The sequence below is a fragment of the Macrobrachium nipponense genome, chromosome 30, assembly GCF_015104395.2.
Source record: "Macrobrachium nipponense isolate FS-2020 chromosome 30, ASM1510439v2, whole genome shotgun sequence".
Lineage (NCBI taxonomy): Eukaryota > Metazoa > Arthropoda > Malacostraca > Decapoda > Palaemonidae > Macrobrachium > Macrobrachium nipponense.
Window position 1 is genome coordinate 38,808,844 of NC_087218.1, and position 19,355 is coordinate 38,828,198.

A 19,355-nucleotide genomic window follows, 5' to 3' on the forward strand; every position below is an offset into this window, starting at 1 on the left:
TTGAATATATGATAACATATTTCTCAATTTAATTATCTACAAAGCTACAAAAGATCATCACCTGTTAACTTGTCTTTTACATCCTCTTCTTCACTTCCACTATCAGTTTCCATGGGTTTACTTGTACTTGATTCCCCAAGGGTAAACTGTCTAATGCTCTGGATACGTGACAATATATCACTATCTCCACCTGATTCATTGGCATCTTCATTTTCGTCTTCATCTCTGTCTTCCTCCTCCATTTTTATTTCTTCATCTGGACCACCAACTGAACTGCTTACCTCCTCATCTGATTCATTTGGAACTTCAAATTTAAATCTATTTTCAGTGCGAATCTTCTCCTTAGCCAAATGTCTTGAGTAAGTTATATCTGAGGATAAATTTTTGGTGTAGCCATCAGCTTTAACTAAAGCTTTTCTTTTTTCCAAGTCCTCATCTACCAATCTCTGAACCATTTCTGCAAAACCTTTGGCTATTTGGAATGCATTTTTTATGCACATCATGATGTCCTTCCGGTCTAATAATACACGTCCAGGGAAAACCAAGGATGTAATTTCACCATGGGGATTAAGACCAACAACCAGCTTTCCTGACATGACCTGTAATTACAGCAAAATTTCAAGAAAGATTAATAACCTTTGATACAGGGTCAGTTACTAAACCACTACACATAAAAGGGAATACAAGCAGAAAGTGAAATAAAAATATATATACTAAATAATGAACACCGCATTACAAGCAATGAAAATGACAAATTTTTAATCAATTTGTATTTTTCATAGCTAACAAACCTGAGGTCTTAACAGTAAGATAAATTTTTTGCCGCCACCTGAAAACCAGTAAAGACATCAGGTTTGTTAGTTATGAAAAATACAATTGATTTAAAAATTAGTCATTTGTTCATATACATAACAGACCCTTGGTCTTAACATTAGGATAGCCTTACAATTGGTGGGAGGTAATTACTATTAATCAGCTTGCCACCTTTGATCAAAATTGCAAATAAAACAATTCTATGAAAACTGACCTCTATTTCAGAATCCACATAAAAGAATTCTAAGAAAACTGACCTCTATTTCAGAATCCAAGATATATATGAATATCATAAATTCATACTTCTGGGTTTCTATACATCATAGTTCATTAGATCTACGTAGGATAAGAAGCTATTTGTTCTAATAACAAACCAACATACGCATCTACTCATGTAGGTTTGTTATCATTCCTCTCTCCCCTTGCTGAAGAGAGGAATGTTTTTGCTACTGATTGGTATCTTACATTAATGATCACTCTAACAGCATGACAACTTTACTCACCTGTATCCAGTCCATTCCAGCTTATGACAGTACTTTCTTCTTACTGGCCATAGGTAAAGGAGGATAAAAAAAAATTGAAAAGAAAAGAGACCAGTTGTCTTATTCATTTAACTTTCATACCCTCATCTTAAACAAGATACAAACTGACCCACCAGGAGCACTGGATGAGCTACACAACTTGTTGAGCAGCCACCACCAGACCCAAGGAAGAAGTGTCCAAGGACCTATGGGCAACATCCTTCAAGTCAAAGGAAGTGAAAATGGTTTGTTGTAATATTGAACCAGCTCTCAATATTCCATGAATAGACATACTATTCTTTTTAAATGCTAAAGAAGAGCTCAGACTGCTCTTGCCCTCACAATATATTACCCAACTCTCTTGATTCTGTCGAACAGACATTACATTGGAACCCCCGTATTTGCGTTCTCCAGATTCGCGGACATACACATTCGCAGATTTCTCTCTGGAACGTTTCCCCGCATTATTCACGGAAAATTTCCCTATTCGCAGTATTTTTCTATGAGAAATATCCACAAATTCCTGGGTTTTTTATAAATTTCATCATAAAATGCACTTTTTGTGATAAAACTATTAAAAAAACCAGGTGTAAAACTTTTTAGTTGGTTCTTTTTGAGTTTTAACTACCAAAATAGGAGATTTTAAGCATTTTTATAGGGTTTCCAACTATTCGCAGGTTCTAACTATTCACGTGTGTGTCTGGTACACATCCCCCACAAATACAGGGGGACCACTGTACTGATCGTTTCTCTTCACCAAAAGGGTCACAGGTTACCGATGGGTAAGTGGGTGGTCCCACATAACTCATGACCAAGCACAGATGACAATAGTCCTAGGCATACACAATTTTGTTAACTTTACCAGTTTCCAGCTGGAGTTAGAAGATTTTTTCTAATGTTAAGAAAGAGGGTTTGTTTCGTATATGAACAAATATATTTTGGTAGCTAACAAATATGAACAAATATATATTGGTATGCTAACAAATATTAATAAAAACAAGTTGAATGAAACAGATATAAAATTTTCCCAAAACTTCATTAAGGGGGCCGGCCAGAACCCCTATATATGGTGGTATAGGGCGAAAAATGCAGTCATGAAAAAATTCATGGAGCTTCATATGGCAATTGAGAATACGTATACAAAATATTTCGTCAAAATTCCTCTTACTTTCGTAGTTGCAGGGTAATTAGTTAACGTAACTCAATAAGCCTAAAACATTGATCCGTATAAGAAAATGCAATATTTCTTCTATTATTGTAAATTTTGATAATTATTGTCAAAGAAATTGGGAGAAATGGCATCTGTAGAAATTCCCCGAGTTGAGAAGGAGACTTCAGGCTCAGCTACCAAGTCCAGTCCTCATTTAGTGCGATCACAGACTTCAAGTAGTCTACACGTTCCATTTCACCTCTGACATTCGCCTGCCTTTACGTATGTTTATGTATGTTTCGGCAAGAATTTCGTCATGCCAATGAGGAAAAGACAAAGAAAACATCTCGCTAACATACAGACGAAGAAAAATCGCTCAAGTATTATTACAGAATATTATAATATATGCGTACTTAGTGAAGAGAGAGGGGAGGGTTGCGAAGTAGGGGTTGCTTAGTAACACCCCCGTCTTGCTTGACAGCACACGTCACACTGTGCCCAAGGCTACGATCTTGATTGCAAAGAGATCTTCATTTATGATAAATAACAAAGTTTTGGTTTTTTAATACCCAAAATGGAATATGAAATTCATAATAATCATGATTTATTAAATTGTCCTTGTAAAAAAAGAGACACCTTTGAGTTTCACCTCTTGACATTCTCTTGCATTTACGTTTTGTTTGTTTACCTTGTTTCGGGCAAGAATTTCATCATGCCAAAGAGGAAAAATACAAGGAAAACATCTCGCTAACATACAGAAGAAGAAAATTCGCTGTAATAAGCCAATTTAGTGAAGGGGAAAGAGAGAATTGCGTAGGAAGGAGTGCCCCATCTTGCCTCAAGCAGTGCCCCAGGCTGCGATATATGAGCAAAGGGATCATCATTTATGATTAAATTATGATAAATAAAATAGTTTTGGTTTATTAATACACAAGAAAGAAATATACATTCATAATAATCATTATTTATTAACATTGTCATTATAGAAATACGAAGGAAAACTTTGAACCCCCGTATCTCAAAACTATACTTATTGATCTTCAAAATCTATCTTCTCACTTAGTTTTAAAGCTATAACATTGCAATTTGGTATATAACTCAGAAAGACATTATAGAACAATCAAATAGAGCCCTTTTTTCTAATTTTTGTTTCGTTTTTTTTTTATAAACACTCCTGATTTATAGGGTTTATTTTTTTACCATATTGAAAAAATCATATCTAGCAAAAAAATGACTTTTAGAAAAAAAAAACTCCATTCGATTGGAGGTCTACATCAGGTCTATACTATTTGGTAGTAATCCCAGGTCTTAATATTAAATATCAAGGGAAGAGATAGAATTTGAAAAATTGTTATTTTCGGGATAAATCGCCCTGGCGTCACAAAACCAAAGGTCAGAGGCGAAAATCATATGCGGTTTGGAGATGTCCCAAGTCACCTTATTAAGTGGTTGGAATATCAAAGTCCTGTCCTTAAAAAAGGGCATCAGCCGGCCGGCCCCCTTAAAATCCATAAAACAGATGTATATCTGAAGTAAAATAATTTTTGCTTCAGTAATAATCCACTAACTCTATATTAGTATATGTACATATATGGTAAACCAAACAATAATATTGAAAGCAGAGAGGAAATAAACAATTCAGTGCAATAATTACAGCATGTACAGTGCGTCCTTGACTTACACCAGGGAATCCATTCCAGTGCTGCGCTGTATGTCCATTTTTTGCTGTTATCAGCACTTTAACAGTGCTTGTGGCACCATAACTAGAGTTTTACCACTGCAACTTGATGTTGCTTCAAGTTACATTGCCACAAGCACCGTTAACTTGATGCGTATTCTTGCTTACCAGCGCTGAAAAAGCACCATAAGATTGAATCACCACCTATCAGTGGCACCCAAAGTCGAGGACATAATGTATCATGTTTTGGCAATTATATAAAATAGCTAAACCGGAGAGAGATATAAGGCATGTACTATGTACTACTGAATCAAGCAGAAACATGGGCTCTGATAATTGTTTGTTTGTTTGTTTGTATGGTGTTTTTACATTGCATGGAACCAGTGGTTAATGGGCTCTGATAAGGAACTATTATCGCCAATAAACTGTTCACCAAAACCAACCAATTATCATCCCTAACTCTCATACAAGACTGAGATGAATTATATTAGATCTTACTTAAAACACTGCAAGTCCTCACAAATTTAATGTAATTGACTAATATAAAGATTTGAAGATTTTGGAAAAATTTCTTTCAAAGATTGCTTCCGATATTTTAATAAGTTGTTGAAAGTGGACAATCAGTAAGGATATGCTTCACTGTAGTGTTCCTCTACATTACGAGACTGGTTCATGTAGGTTATTCATCATATACCCATAGGTCAGAGGATTGCAATCACTTTAATGACAGAATACTATTACAGGCAGTCCCCGGGTTACGACGGGGGTTCCGTTCTTGAGACGCGTCGTAAGCCGAAAATCATCGTAAGCCAGAACATCGTAAAAAATCCTAAGAAAACCTTACTTTTAATACTTTGGGTGCATTGAAAACTATGTAAACTGCATTCTTATTGCATTCTTCATAAAAAAACCTTCAAATATTGATTATTTTGCATTTTTGTTGTCATATTTCATCTGCCAGATCAGTGTTGTAGGTGTCGTAACCCTGGAAATAATTTCTGATGAATATAATTGAAAAGCGCCTTAACCTAGGAACATCGTAAGCCGAACCCATCGTAACCCGGGGACTGCCTGTATTTTGTAAGCCTAAATGAGCAAGAATCCACAACTTTACTCAGCTTCATTTAATTTGTGGAATGAAAAGTCACTTTACTGAACACAAGGATTTATAGAACAATAATTTTGAAGGGCTTCTTTATTACTTTAAGTCACTGAAAAATAAGATTTCTGTGGTGCCACACCTTACTAAAAGATTTTGAAAAAGGTTTAACAACAGTCTAAAGCCCATAACTGACAGTCCAAAAATAAAGACATTGACCTCAAGATATGAAGGTACACACCTATACACCAATTTGTACCTACATGCTCCCAAAAATTGATGGCAGGATTTCCTAACAATTCATATCTGTACAGCATGCCAGAGTACAGTGGGAAGATCATACTATGTACAAATGAGGAATTGATGATCTGGTAACAAGAGTCTGGAAAAAGGTCTGAGATCTAAAAGACTGAGATGGTTTAGACAAATGACAGGATAACGAACTTACAACATGTTATACATGTATGTCCAAGTCTCAGTATATAACTTGTCAACTTAGTGTCACTCAACATACAGTACAAACGATTAGTGCACTAATTCCTCTGTGGGCTTAATATGCTTTAACTTGTTGTCAGAAACTTTAATCTAGTATGTTATTTATTCCTCTCTAAAACATACAACAATGAGGCTGTCCTTACCCTTTCTTCTTTTTCCGAAGGGTCCAAAAGCATGTGTGTTCTACCATCAATAACAAAAAATGCATAGGTGAGACAAACTGGAACTTTCTTCATATATGTTGGTATTGGTTCTCTTTCCTCTAAGGTGTGTACTGTAACACGACCGTCTTCTTCAACTGACACATCTGGACGATTGAAATGTCTTAAGGCTGCTACAGCAGCGATATTGCATGCATCTCCAAGATTTCCAGCATGATTCAATACCTAGAAAATACAATAACTTTTAGATAAGTAAAGACAATTTTAAATGCCAACTACAGGTTTATAAAACCAGTAAAGTATTCGAATTTCTCTCTATTTGGTATAAAAAGTGAAAATTCTTATATCAAAGCGAAAACCATTTCAACAATTTCTAAATATAAGAAAAAAGTATTTCTCATAGCACTCGAGTGGAAAGAATTTCAACATAATCTAACTATAAGGTGAAAAAAGTCATGCTAGTTCAATATGAACTACTTCCTACTGAATGAAAATCAACTGTACCTACTTATAAATTTGAGGAAAAGTGTATACAATTTAGTCAACTATGTTTTGTAACTGATCAAGTTTAGGTAATGTGTATTTGATTTTGGTTGGTGCTAGTGAGAATTTATGGTTTGGTTGAAGTTCAAGTACAGCTAATCTAACAAAAAATTTTATGATAAAATTAAAAATTTGGATACTTACCTACTGTTAATGTTAACTTACATCTTTGAACCATTAGCCGTGATAAGCAATCAAATTAAACAAAATATCGCTTGGTTAACACGCTAGGATTGTCTCTGTAATAACCTGTTTCCCACTAGGTGGCATTGGCATGTTTACATTCTTGTTGGAATTCTTCATGATTACTCACTAAGATGTGGGGAGGCTGGGTGGGTTACCACTGTAACAGTTATACTATCATAAAAATTTTCATTATTTGGAATTAATCTTACCTACTGTTAAAGTTAACTGACAATCACATTGAATGAGGATTGCGGTTTAGTGCAGCCAGAAAAAGAACCCTTCAGCCAAGAGAACTAAAAGCTTTTTCATGAGGGGAAAAAGCTGCTAAACATTCTTGCCTGTTGTGTGGTCCTTACTGATAAGTACTGTTGCCAGACGTTAGAACCACAGCAGGGTGCAAGGCCCTCATTGCAAGACTTGTTAGAGGATCCTTACACGGAAAAGAGGACTCTCTTGTAGAGGACAGTCAAACCTCTGTTTTTGTATGCCTCTCTTTTCGTACGTTTCGGTTTTCGTAGACTTTTTTCTACAAAATTTTGTCTCGGTTATCATACATTTCCAGGACTGAATTGAATGACTCCATGAAAAAAAAGGAGAAAAATGAAAAAAATTATTGAGACTGGAAATGTCCAATACTGGCCTCTAGTCCCCTCCCTGAAGTCTTGGGAACCAGAAAAAACAAAGGTAAAACCTTGGTGACTAGCTTAAAATTGGCTGCATGGCCTCGTTATGTAACAACTTTGTGCAAAGAGTGGGGACAGAAGGATATGGAGAAATTAACCAGGGTGAAGAAAGAAAAAAAAAAAGTTCTAAGTTTCCTTCCTTGAGATCCATCACTAACCAAGGTTCTTGAAGCTAGACACTTCAAAAACCTTGGACACAGCCTTCTGAGGATCCTTATCACCTACTTGTACGAGTTCAAAACATCAGTTATTGTTACATTAACAATTCTTTCACTGAGAATGTGAGCCTTGATCACTACTGAAGCAAAACTCTAGAGGTTTGGGACATTATTAGTAGGACTTTTATACTGATAAGATTCTATTATCCTTATAGAAGATATCTTAGATGACGGCCTTAAACACTTCGGAGTTCACACACACACACACACACACACACAAAACAGCTACTAGGGGTTGAGCTGTACTACTTGATGAAATAAATATGCACACAACTGTTTTTGTTACTTTGCAACTAGTTGTACAAAAGTTTGGCATGGCTATGGGTAATCCCTTATCTTCTATCCTTAGCAATATTTACATGGAATTTTTTGAGACAAAACTCTTACCAAGAATTTTGCCCCAAAAAGTTATATGGTTTAGGTATGTGGATGATATTTTCTTTATTTGGCCAGTTCACGAAAATCTCCAGGAATTCCTTAGTAATCTCAATAATTTAGTCCCTTCTATAAAATTTACTGTAGAGGAAGAAAGAAATTGTAATTTGAATTTCTTGATGTAACTGTCCAGAGAAATTATAGAAATTTCACCTTTTCAGTCTTTCGAAAATCAATTAACATTGCCTCTTTTGTTTATTACTACTCCAATCACCATCAAAATGTTAAATTCTGTTTTTTCTGGAATGTTCCTAAGGGCTTTATGTGTCTGTAGCCTGCAGTTTATTGACGCTGAAATTAAAACTATTTATGATATTGCATTGAAACTTAAATACCCAAGGACTTTTGTAGATGTGGCATGGAAAAGAGCTAGAAAAACATTTTATTCAACTAATGACAAACTTGAATTTAGTAAGCATAACATTCCAAAATTACCCTATGATGAAAGGTTTTTAGATATTCCTAGAATTTTAAAGCTTTTTAACATAAATGTTGTTTTCAGTAATATTAATGGCAAAAGTTTAGTAATCAAAAATTCTCCTCAAGATCTTCCAGGCTGCATATATGAAATTCCTTGCAAAAAGTGATAAAGTCTCTTATGGACAGACCGGTGAATCTCTTTCACAACGTCTCAAACAGCACCAATATTCTGTGAGAACTGGGCAAATATCGAATGCATTATTCGTACATATGAGAGATTTAGATCATCCTATTAACTGGAGTCAAGCAAGAGCCTTAATCCCATGTAATGACACAATTAAAGGAATATCATTGAATCTTGTTTCATCAAGTCAAATAATAGAAATGTTCTAAATTTAAGTATTGGCTTATTTAAACTTGATGCTTTCATAATGAAAAAAGTTGTAGATAAATATAAGCAACAAAATTAATATATTCAGTTTTACATGTTTTGGACTGTAAAGATACTTTGTCAATTTCGGTTAGGGTCAAATCTGTTTAGGTATGTGACCGTGTGATATCCGATAATCCTGGATTATCTCTTTTAGTTTTTATCCTTTTAACAATTAACCATCTGGTATTCTTGATCTTGTTGTGTACCTGAGACCTTTCCCTCCAATTGTATTTCATTGGCTCCTTGACAATGTCTTAGTAAAGACGAAAGCGCTTGGATTTCGGACTATCATTTTCCTGTGGTATTCGCTTATTTAATGAAGTCACGTGCATCTACTGTGATTTTTTAAATATATATATATATTATACAAATGCATGTATACACATTTACATATACAGTACAGTATAAACAATTCCCCCGTATTCACAGGGAATGTATACCAGACAACCCCCTGCAAATACAGTGGGCATCTCATAGTTGTGGATCAGCAGTTGCCAGATCAGTTAGCCAAAGGTTTTTCCTTGGACCACTTCTCAGTCTATATCAAGCATATGAATCGCAACATCGCTGATTTGTCCATATTACCTAATGATGTTTATAGGTAGTCCAAGCCTCAGCTGCAGTGCAATAACCAGCAGATTATCAAGGACTTATTAAAGCAATGTTTCATACTAACAGTTGCTGAAGATTGTACAACAAATATTTCTAAGTATTGCAGATTGTTCTAATAAAATAGTGGATTGTCTAGCTTTATGCAGAATGTAGTTTGAATTGCAAAAAGTTGTAGTCAAAATTATTACAAACACCTACACACGTCATCTGCACAAGGGCACGACATGAATTCTGACCAGAACATAATTTCAACTCCACCTAGTTGGAAACAATTGATTAAAGAACAGAACAGTCCTAACAAGTTAGGCAAGCACTATTTTGTTTATTTTGAATGCAGATCACACTCAATGGCATGAAGATTTAAGCTAACTTTAACAGTAGTGAGATTTATTCCATATAATCAAGTTTGTTACTGTGCAATTTAAAATACATAAAGTGAACCTCACTGGCTATGAGTAAAGGAGTGGGGAACAGACACATAGTAAATTATGATGATAAGTCCACTTTAAAGCTACCTTCACATGACATTTTGTTGATATTTATTTGTTTAATCAAGCTCTTTTTTATAACAGGACTTTTTATAACCAAGTACCTTAAATTGGTTGTTAATATCTAAGAAAATATCTTATAATTCTCATCTTTCACATAGGTTTTTAATATTTAAGAAAATAGCTTATAATTCTCATCTTTCACAGAGTGAAGGTGTGAACAATTAAATCAAATTCACTATTAGAATCTTTGGGACTTTAGAGTGCAAAACTAAAGATAATAAAAGATGCCATTATCACCACTTACAGTAACATCAACACGAAACTGCCAAACACTTTCTTCTGCCATGATACACAGGGACTCCACATCAAGACATCTTGACTCTTTAATATTCCTGTCAAGAACTTGCTGTAATTCATCCACAAGGTCAATACCCCTTCCTGCTTCAAAATGTGGAGCTGCCATCGGAGATAGGTGAACAGCTATTGAAATTTTCCCTTCATTAGGACGAGATGGCCTAGGTTCAACGACCTCACATGTTACCTGCAATCATATGGTTATTTTATTGAATAATCTTGAATTAAAATATACACAAATATTGTCTTTAAATAATACTACACCAAAAGATTGTTCCCCAAAGAGTAAGATATCAGAAGGGTGATGCAAAACAAATAAGAAAATGGGTGATGCAAAACAAATAAGAAAATACGAAATTAGTTTAAAAAAATAAATAATTAAGAGAGCCTTGCCATTATTCCAGCCTTGAAATCTTCCTTGACAACAAAATTAAATGTCACTTAAAACATACAAAAAAAAAAACAAATTATATTTCTAGTATCCCGTAAGATACACAAAATACTATCTTATTGCTTCAGGTTACAAAAACTCAAATAATGTAAATGGTGCACAAAGTATATCCTCATCTTATTCACATAGCAAACCTTACCTGAGCTAAAACTCTTTGTCTGGCCAAGAGTTACTGTACAACTGCCATAGTCTTTGCCAAAGCTGACTTTTATATGACGAACTTCTAGGAATGCCCGGTTGTCATGCCTAACCCCTCGAGATATTGCTGATATGACAGACTCCCGTTCGCAAGTACTCAAAGGGATTTCCTTCATTTTACCTAAAAGTAGAAAAAATGTATAATGCACACCACTGAACCGTAAATTTAAATTGTTTACATACACAAAATTGCAGGTACGTACATACCGCAGCAAGGCCCCATAAGAAAATCATTTTTATTAAATAACTCCACTAATAAGCCAGTATACTCAAGTAGCACAGCATAATCTGGAGTGTCTATATGTACTTAGTTCATAATGTCACTTGAAAACCTTCAATAAACCTAACAGTAATGCAAAAAAAAACACTTCAACAAACCTAACTGTAATGCCCAGAGTATTAGTAATTTATGCATTAGCACTGCATCCTGACAACTTCTGGTGTTCACTCTGCAATATTGTTTTATAACCTGGATTTAGTGTGTTTATAGCACGAATAAGCATGGATCTTCATTTCATGCGCAGTAAAACCATATACTACACGTTATATCTGGTGAAGAGTATTATCCATGAACCTGATGAAGACTCAGTATATTTTGGTGGTGTTGTTGTAAACTTCCCAGGGGTACAGATTAGTGTGCACACTGTTTTTATTGTGTTTTACCAAAACCATGTGGCTCACCTTATCCAGACATCATGATGACCAGTGGGGTAGATGCATTAGATACTTTAGTACAGATCTTCAACCCAGAAACAGACCCAGCCAATTGTGGGATACGATGGAAAATGTAGCTAATTAGATGCGAGATATTGATGACTGCCAAAAAAGGTTATCAAGACAAGGAAAAATGCTGTTAGTTATTCATCAGAGCTGGTCCCAAAGTTACGGACACTTAAGAAAATTAAAAATTATAATGACTTAAAAGGTTAAGCATAAGTTAACAGGCTACTAACAACCTGATGGTAGACCCAGCAGTTGCAGAGAAACACAACAGAAAATTGGGAATAGTGTTGACCCATAAATTATACATTTAAAGACTTTGAGAAAAGACTGATTTTACTGATCTGAGTAAAGAAATCAGAAAATAATTTCTGCAGTATAAAAAATAATGGACAGTTGCAGAAAGCAATTTTGAACCACAGGTTTTAACCCAGTAAGTATCCATCTTTGAGGCGTGTTTTGTACAAGCCCATTGGGGATTCTCGTAAAAACTTAAACAAAAGACAGTAAATACCTAGCCTATACATAGATAGTAATGACCCCCAAGAAATATTAGACCTAGATAACACCCAGGAAAATTGTTGGGGGTTACTAACTAGGAAAGACCCCTTTGGTTAAGCAAGTTAGGCTTAAGAAGCTTAACACTCACCGGCAATAATAATAATCAGGCTAGGCTTCACAAGACTAATAAAAATTAAAGAGCACTGTTCTTTGCTCAATCTTAACCTATATCTTCCTATGGTAGGCCATTATCTGCAACTTATGGAAATGAATTTCGGTTGATTAAGTTTGTAATAGTGGCGTGTCAGGTACTATTTCCTTATTTTGGTTGCTTAGCCTTTTAACAATTTCCATTAAGTTTTGGCAGTCAATTTTCATTAATGTGTAATTTACCTTAGAACTCTATCCTACGGTAAGGGGGACCTGTTGGGAATGCAGGGTTTTGGGCAGGATACACCACACCACACCACTGGGAGAATTATGGGCCCAGAGCTACATCCTACGGTAAGGGTAAGAGGAAGTGAGGTTATCAGTGAGGTAAATCACTTGGGAGAAGGTTTTGGCATATTATTGTGGTACTTCCTGTTCTAAATGACATGTAGAACTCAAAATACAAGCAGAAATAGTCAATGAATAAACAAGGAATGTAGCCATTTCACAGGCAAAATCCACCTTCTACAACTACTGATTATTAGGATACCGGATGGTATCATGCATGCGCCTAGGGGAGCTTTTGGTTCAGACACCAACTTCTAAGTGAGGGAAATAGTGGGGGATTTTTTTGGGAGGAGAGACCAATAAACACACATCCAACCAATCATGTTACAATACCTAACCGTGCATTGCGTTAGGGCCAAGTGAAAAAAACTGGGGATTCATACTTGATTTTCAAATTTACTTTAGGTAGTAGGCTAATTAAAAATGTGTTACCCTGTGCATACCATTCTGACCTAAACTTGGACTATTATCATGTTTCCTGCCAGGATGAATTCAGAGTAAAGCCCACCATTAACGTTCAGTTATGCCTGCACAAGTTATAACTGCGCAGTCGGACTGTGCAGGCAAATCTTCACCACTAACGATACATGCCGCTTTCTCAGTCCACAGTAACAGCCATGGTGTCAACACACAATGCTCTGGCTGTAATTGGCTTACTGACAGCATTAAAAAAAAAAAAATCATAAACATCAAAACGTCCATTGAAAGAGTGGTTGATAAAAAAGAATTAAATATTACCATGAGAATTTGTTTAGAATTTAAATTTGGCCTCAAGAGAGTTCCATGGAAAGATAATTAAGATTGTAATAGTTTGCTTTCGTTTCAAAGATGACACATATACTAGGCCTAATATTTTTTTCTATTTCATTAAAAGGGTTAATACTGATTCATTTTCATTTAAAGATTGACTTTCTTATGGCATGTTACAATGATTGAAAATCCTTAGTTTACTACTGTTAGGTTCCTGTGTTTCATTAGTGTTGATTAGTCTAATTTCAATTCAAAGCGAACTTCCGTGAGGTGTAAGCAATGAAAAACATACAGTCCAATATAGTTTTATTTTGTTTCGTCTGAAAGTAGAATATTATTTTGTTCTCAATTTAAAATTGAATTACATACATGGTGCATAATCATGAAGAGACGCATATAGACCTATTCCTGCTTTACATTATTTTGCCATATTAATATTTACTCTCACTGAAAAACTGTCTTGCATATATTGTTTATAACTACGAATAAACATACATAGGCTTAATCTGTTACGATAGCCTTTGGATTTGACTTGCCAAAGCAAAGTCTCATTCACATAGAGGGTTTCAATGAAATCTGCAAGACATTCCGGAATGATGCTGCTACTACTTTCAGCCTTCCAGATACACTATTATTTTTTCCAGTGGAAAAATTGCAAAATTATAAATATACATTATTCTGACTTCCATATCAATTATTAACGACAAAGAAATACAATATATCATCAATTTAGGTATAAACACTTTTCAATTTAATAAAACCCTTCTCAATGTTCTGAATTTGTACATGTTATCTGTCCACAGACAGACAGCAAACTGAGCCAAAAAAAGTTGCCTCCACAACATTAAAGTTGCAATGCACATGTGTAGCCATTTGGACTGAGGTTCATCGATGGAGATGAGCTATTTACTCAGGCTGCCTACGCAGGCCAGAAAAACTGTGCAGGTTAAAACTGCACAGGTATAACTGAACATTAGTGGCGGGCCTAAGGGGTCAAAATTTACTTGGGCAGTCCTGGGGAGACAGTCTCCAGCCAGGTCAGGACATGACATCCAAGGTTAGGTTAGGTAAAGGTAAGTCTAGTTAGGTAATAGGCCTACCTAGCCCTGACTTAGCCTACACCACCATGCCCTCACCTGGCCAGGGGAGGTGGGGAGAGCTTCCCAAGCACCCAATTAGGTAACACTAAACATCAGAAACAGGCAAGTACCTAGCTACCTAGGCCTATGTTTCGTAAGTTTAAAGGAGTGGGCTGCACGAACATAGGCTCATGTACTATATACTTAGAATTATACCATACCTATCACCTATAGTTATTAGGTAATAGGGTAAACAACCGCAGACGATCCATCATCACTGCACTGGCCAGGCCTTATTCACTCGATATTTAATTGGTGAAACAAGAATACAATTACAACTTTAAGCATACCATTCAAAAGATTGAAGTTTTGTCACATAATGTGATATATGAAAGCCCCATACGAACTAAAATAAGCATGTGAGTTCATAAAATATGTTGTTTTCAAGGCAGTTTTGAAATCCAATATGGCAGCAATCGCGTGGCTGGCCGTTCTAACCACAGACAATCCACCATCTTTCCCAGCACTCATTTGAACAATGTTAGCGTATAGTATATGTAACCTTTATTGATCTTACTCAAGATTGCAGTTGTAATCAGCACAATAAAACAACATTTTGTTGCCTATATTACTGAAAGTATGAAACTTTTTATTCCCGGGGTCATGGTTTGAACTGAACTCATTTTTACTTTGTAATCAGCAGTTTTATCCTTACTGTCATCACAACTGGAACTCCACAGTGATTATTTGATTGTAATTATACACATTTTTGTCTTAATTCACTCCAAATTGCACTTGAACCACATTGCTGTTCCTGGTTCCTAAGCACTCACTCCACAAACACAGTTACGAGCAGCAGACGACTACACTCTTTATGCGGTGCAAAGCTTTACTCCCTTAATTGCTTACTTTACTCATTATTTAGTTTAACTTTACTTCAAATTGTTTATTTAATTCATGTTCATTATCCCTTTTTTGCAACCAAATTAACCTAGAAAAATTACAAATATTTCTGATGTATACTTACGAGCAGACAACGCAACAAAAAATGACTCATCGCTGCCAATCTAGTGGAGCTTCACACATACGCCTATGCATTTACAAACTGTTTCCATGAATTATACTAGTTGTCATAGTAATGCAGTAGTGATAAAATTACTGTAATATGTATACCTACTAGTAGGTACTATATACATACTACTACAAATAGATAGGCTACTTTCACTTATTTCCCCGGTTTTGTGTAAGTCTTATACCCAGTTTGGAGGGTAAACACATACCAATTGACAACACTGATAAACAATTGAAAAGTGCAAAACCCAGCAAAGAATGCCATAGTTCCCTTAGATAAGTACTGGTTAGAGGTCGTGTTTACGATTGTTGTGATGAAAGTGCCCCAGCGTCTATGGGTACAAGTGGTGTGCGGATTTAGCACAGGAAATGGGAAGTTTGTTGACACAAGCGATTCCGCAAACATTGAGATGGCATCAATCTTCTAAATTTTTTTAATCATAAGTGAAAATTTTGAAAGCGTTTTGGGGTAGTGTGCACTGCGTTGGCCACACTTTTCATTACCCTCTGTTTAAATCTTAAAATATGGCCTTAACCCTTAAACGCCGAATGGACGTATTAAACGGCGAGTCAAAATCTCCCCCGATTTCCGAACGGACGTACCATACGTTGGCTCAAAAAAGTTTTTTTTAAATTCACGGAAAAATATTTATAGGCCTACCAGCCGAAAACTTTTGAATCACGCGCCTTCGGGGATGCTGGGAGTTCACGGATCAAGGCGTTGTTTTGTTTACAATCGTTACGCAGGCGCGCAAGCACGAATTTCTTTCTTATTGCACTAAAAAGTATCATTGACACATCTCAAAAATTATTTTGTCACTTTGACATAATTTTTGCACCGTTTTAAATTATCCGTTACATGAATTATTATATACGAAAATGTGCGCAATTTCAATTAAAACACAACAAAAAAATACTCATGATTGTAACTTTTATCAGTTTTGAAATATTTCCATATAAATAACGATAAGTGCCAAAATTTCAACCTTCGGTCGACTTTAACTCTACCGAAATGGTCGTAAAAAGCAATTATAAGCTAAAACGCTTATATTTTAGTAATATTCAACTATTTACCTTAATTTTGCAACAAATTAGAAGTCTCTAGCACAATATTTTGATTTATGGTGAATTTATGAAAAAACTTTTTCCTTACGTCCGCGCGGTAACTCTTCCGAAAAAAATCATACATGCGATTGTGGTAATGTTTGCACCATTTTAAAATTAGCCGTTACATAAAGTTTTATATATGGAAATGTGCGCAATTTCATGCACAATACTACTAAAAAACAACCCATGGTTGTAGCTTTTATCATTTTGTTTGAAATATTTTCATATAAAAAATGATGTGACAAATTTTCAACCTTCGGTCAATTTTGACTCTACTGAAATGGTCGAAAAATGCAATTGTAAGCTAAAACTCTTATATTTTTGTAATATTCAATCATTTACCTTCATTTTGTAACAAATTGGTGTAATATTCAATCATTTACCTTCATTTTGTAACAAATTGGAAGTCTCTAGCACAATATTTCGATTTATGGTGAATTTATGAAAAAAATGTTATTGTTATAATACAATTAAGTTTGTTCATACTTACCTGGCAGATATATATAGCTGTATTCTCCGAGTCCGACAGAATTTCAAAAACTCGCGGCACACGTAGTGGGCGGCCAGGTGGTAGTACCCATTCCCGCCGCTGGGAGGCGGATATCAGGAACCATTCCCATTTTCTATTCATATTTTCTCAGTGCCACTGTCTCCTGAGGGGAGGTAGGTGGGCACTTAATTATATATATCTGCCTGGCCAGGTAAGTATGAAACAAACTTAATTGTATTATAACAATAACATTTTGTTCATGCAACTTACCTGACAGATATATATATAGCTGAATCCCACCTTCGGATGGTGGGAAGAGACAGAATAGGATTTGTAGGAAACTTAAATTAAGTAGATGATGTACACCTTGGTTCCTCACCTGTTAGCAAAGTAGACTCTGTGATTACTGTCACTTGAGCCTGCTTGTGCTTAATCAGAGTTGCCACCCAGGTGGAGACCTGTAGTGCTGGTGCGCTCTGGATGCTCTGTCAACGGGGACGTGACCTCAACGTGACAAGACCATCGAGCCATACATATGAGGGCAACGAAGCAACTGACCACCACCTGACCAACTATCCAAGACCCCCTGAACACTAAACTAAGAGATGGGAGGTCTTCACCAAAGACTCACCACCAACAACCAAAAAACCCAACAACTAAAACTAACCTAAACCTAACTAAGGGAGGGAGAGAGCTACCTTCAGCCCCCAAGACTGTGTCTGCAGAAACGTATGGCCAAGAGAACAACAGTCCCTCGTATATCGTTCTCACATCTCTCAAGTAGTGTGAGGCGAATACTGAGTTGCTCCTCCAAAAGGTGGCGTCAAGGATGTCCTTGATCGACATGTTCCTTTGGAAGGCAAGCGAGGTTGCGACAGCTCTGACCTCGTGAGCTTTCACTCGCAAGAGGCTCAAATCGGTCTTCTGGTAAGACGAATGAGCCTCTTTAATCACGTCCCTCAGAAAGAACGCCAAAGCATTCTTGGATAATGGCATATCGGGTCGTTTTACCGAACACCACAGATTATCTGAGGGACCTCGTACCTCCTTTGTCTTGTGAACATAAAACTTTAGAGCCCTGACAGGGCACAGGGCTCTCTCAGTTCTTGGCCCACAAGGCTTGTCATACCCTTAATTTCAAAGCTCCTTGGCCAAGGGTTAGACGGGTTTTCATTTTTCGCTAAGAAAGTGGGACTCAAAGAGCAGACAGCATTGTCACCTTTGAAGCCCACCTGCTTACTAATGGCTTGAATTTCGCTAACTCTCTTCGCCATCGCCAGAGCAGTTAGGAAAAGAGCCTTCTTCGTCAAGTTCCTAAGAGACGCTGCATGGAGAGGCTCGAAAGGACTCGACATCAACAGTCTAAGAACTAAATCTAAGTTCCAAGAAGGAGGCCTCGCCTGAGGTATCTTGGTATGTAGTCTCAAACGATCTCAAGAGATTGTGAAGATCTCTGTTGTCAGTAAGGTCTAGGCCTCTGTGTCGGAAGACTGCTGACAGCATACTCTTATATCCTTGTTATGGTCTGGACTGCCAGCTTCTGCACATTCCTTAAGAATAGCAGGAAATCGGCTATCTGGCTCACAGAGGTAGTGGAAGAGGAAATTCCCTCCTTTCTACACCATGCCCTGAAGGAAGCCCACTTCGACTGGTAAACAGCTCTCGAGGAAGTCCTCCTTGCGTTGGCGATCGCTTTCGCAGCTGCTTTAGAAAAACCTCTCGCTCTGGCCAACTTTTCGATAGTCTGAACGCAGTCAGACCCAGAGCGGAGAAGGTTTCGGTGATATCTTGCGAAGTGGGGCTGTCTGAGTAGATCTTTTCCTCCGGGCAACGTCCTCGGAAAGTCTATGAGGAAGGACATTACCTCCGTGAACCATTCCTTCGCGGGCCACATCGGGGCGACCAGGGTCAACCTCGTCCCCTCCGATGCCGCGAACTTCCTTATGACTTCCCCATGATCGAGAATGGCGGGAAGGGAAGCATACAGGTCCAGGTTTCGTCCAGTCCCAGAGCAGAGCGTCTATAGCGACTGCTCCCGGATCCAACACGGGGTGGGGGAGCAATAAAGAGGCACCTCTACGTCCTCGACGTCGCAAATAGGTCGACTAAAGGACGTCCCCCACAGTCTCCATAGTTCCCGACAGACGCCTGGGGCATTGCAGTCCATTCCGTCGGCAGGATCTGATCCTGTCGGCTGA

The 19,355-nt window shown here is 36.8% G+C and overlaps 1 protein-coding gene across 1 annotated transcript in view; it reads right to left on the reverse strand.

Annotated features, from left to right (window-relative positions):
• The window catches only part of LOC135202456 (uncharacterized), a 28,267-nt gene continuing 8,912 nt past the window's right edge, over nt 1-19,355 (reverse strand). The window contains 5 exon segments of the mRNA XM_064231856.1: nt 1-599; nt 5,900-6,142; nt 10,243-10,479; nt 10,883-10,897; nt 10,899-11,062. Coding sequence (XP_064087926.1) covers nt 45-599; nt 5,900-6,142; nt 10,243-10,479; nt 10,883-10,897; nt 10,899-11,057 — 1,209 coding nt within the window. The 5' untranslated portion in view covers nt 11,058-11,062 and the 3' untranslated portion in view covers nt 1-44.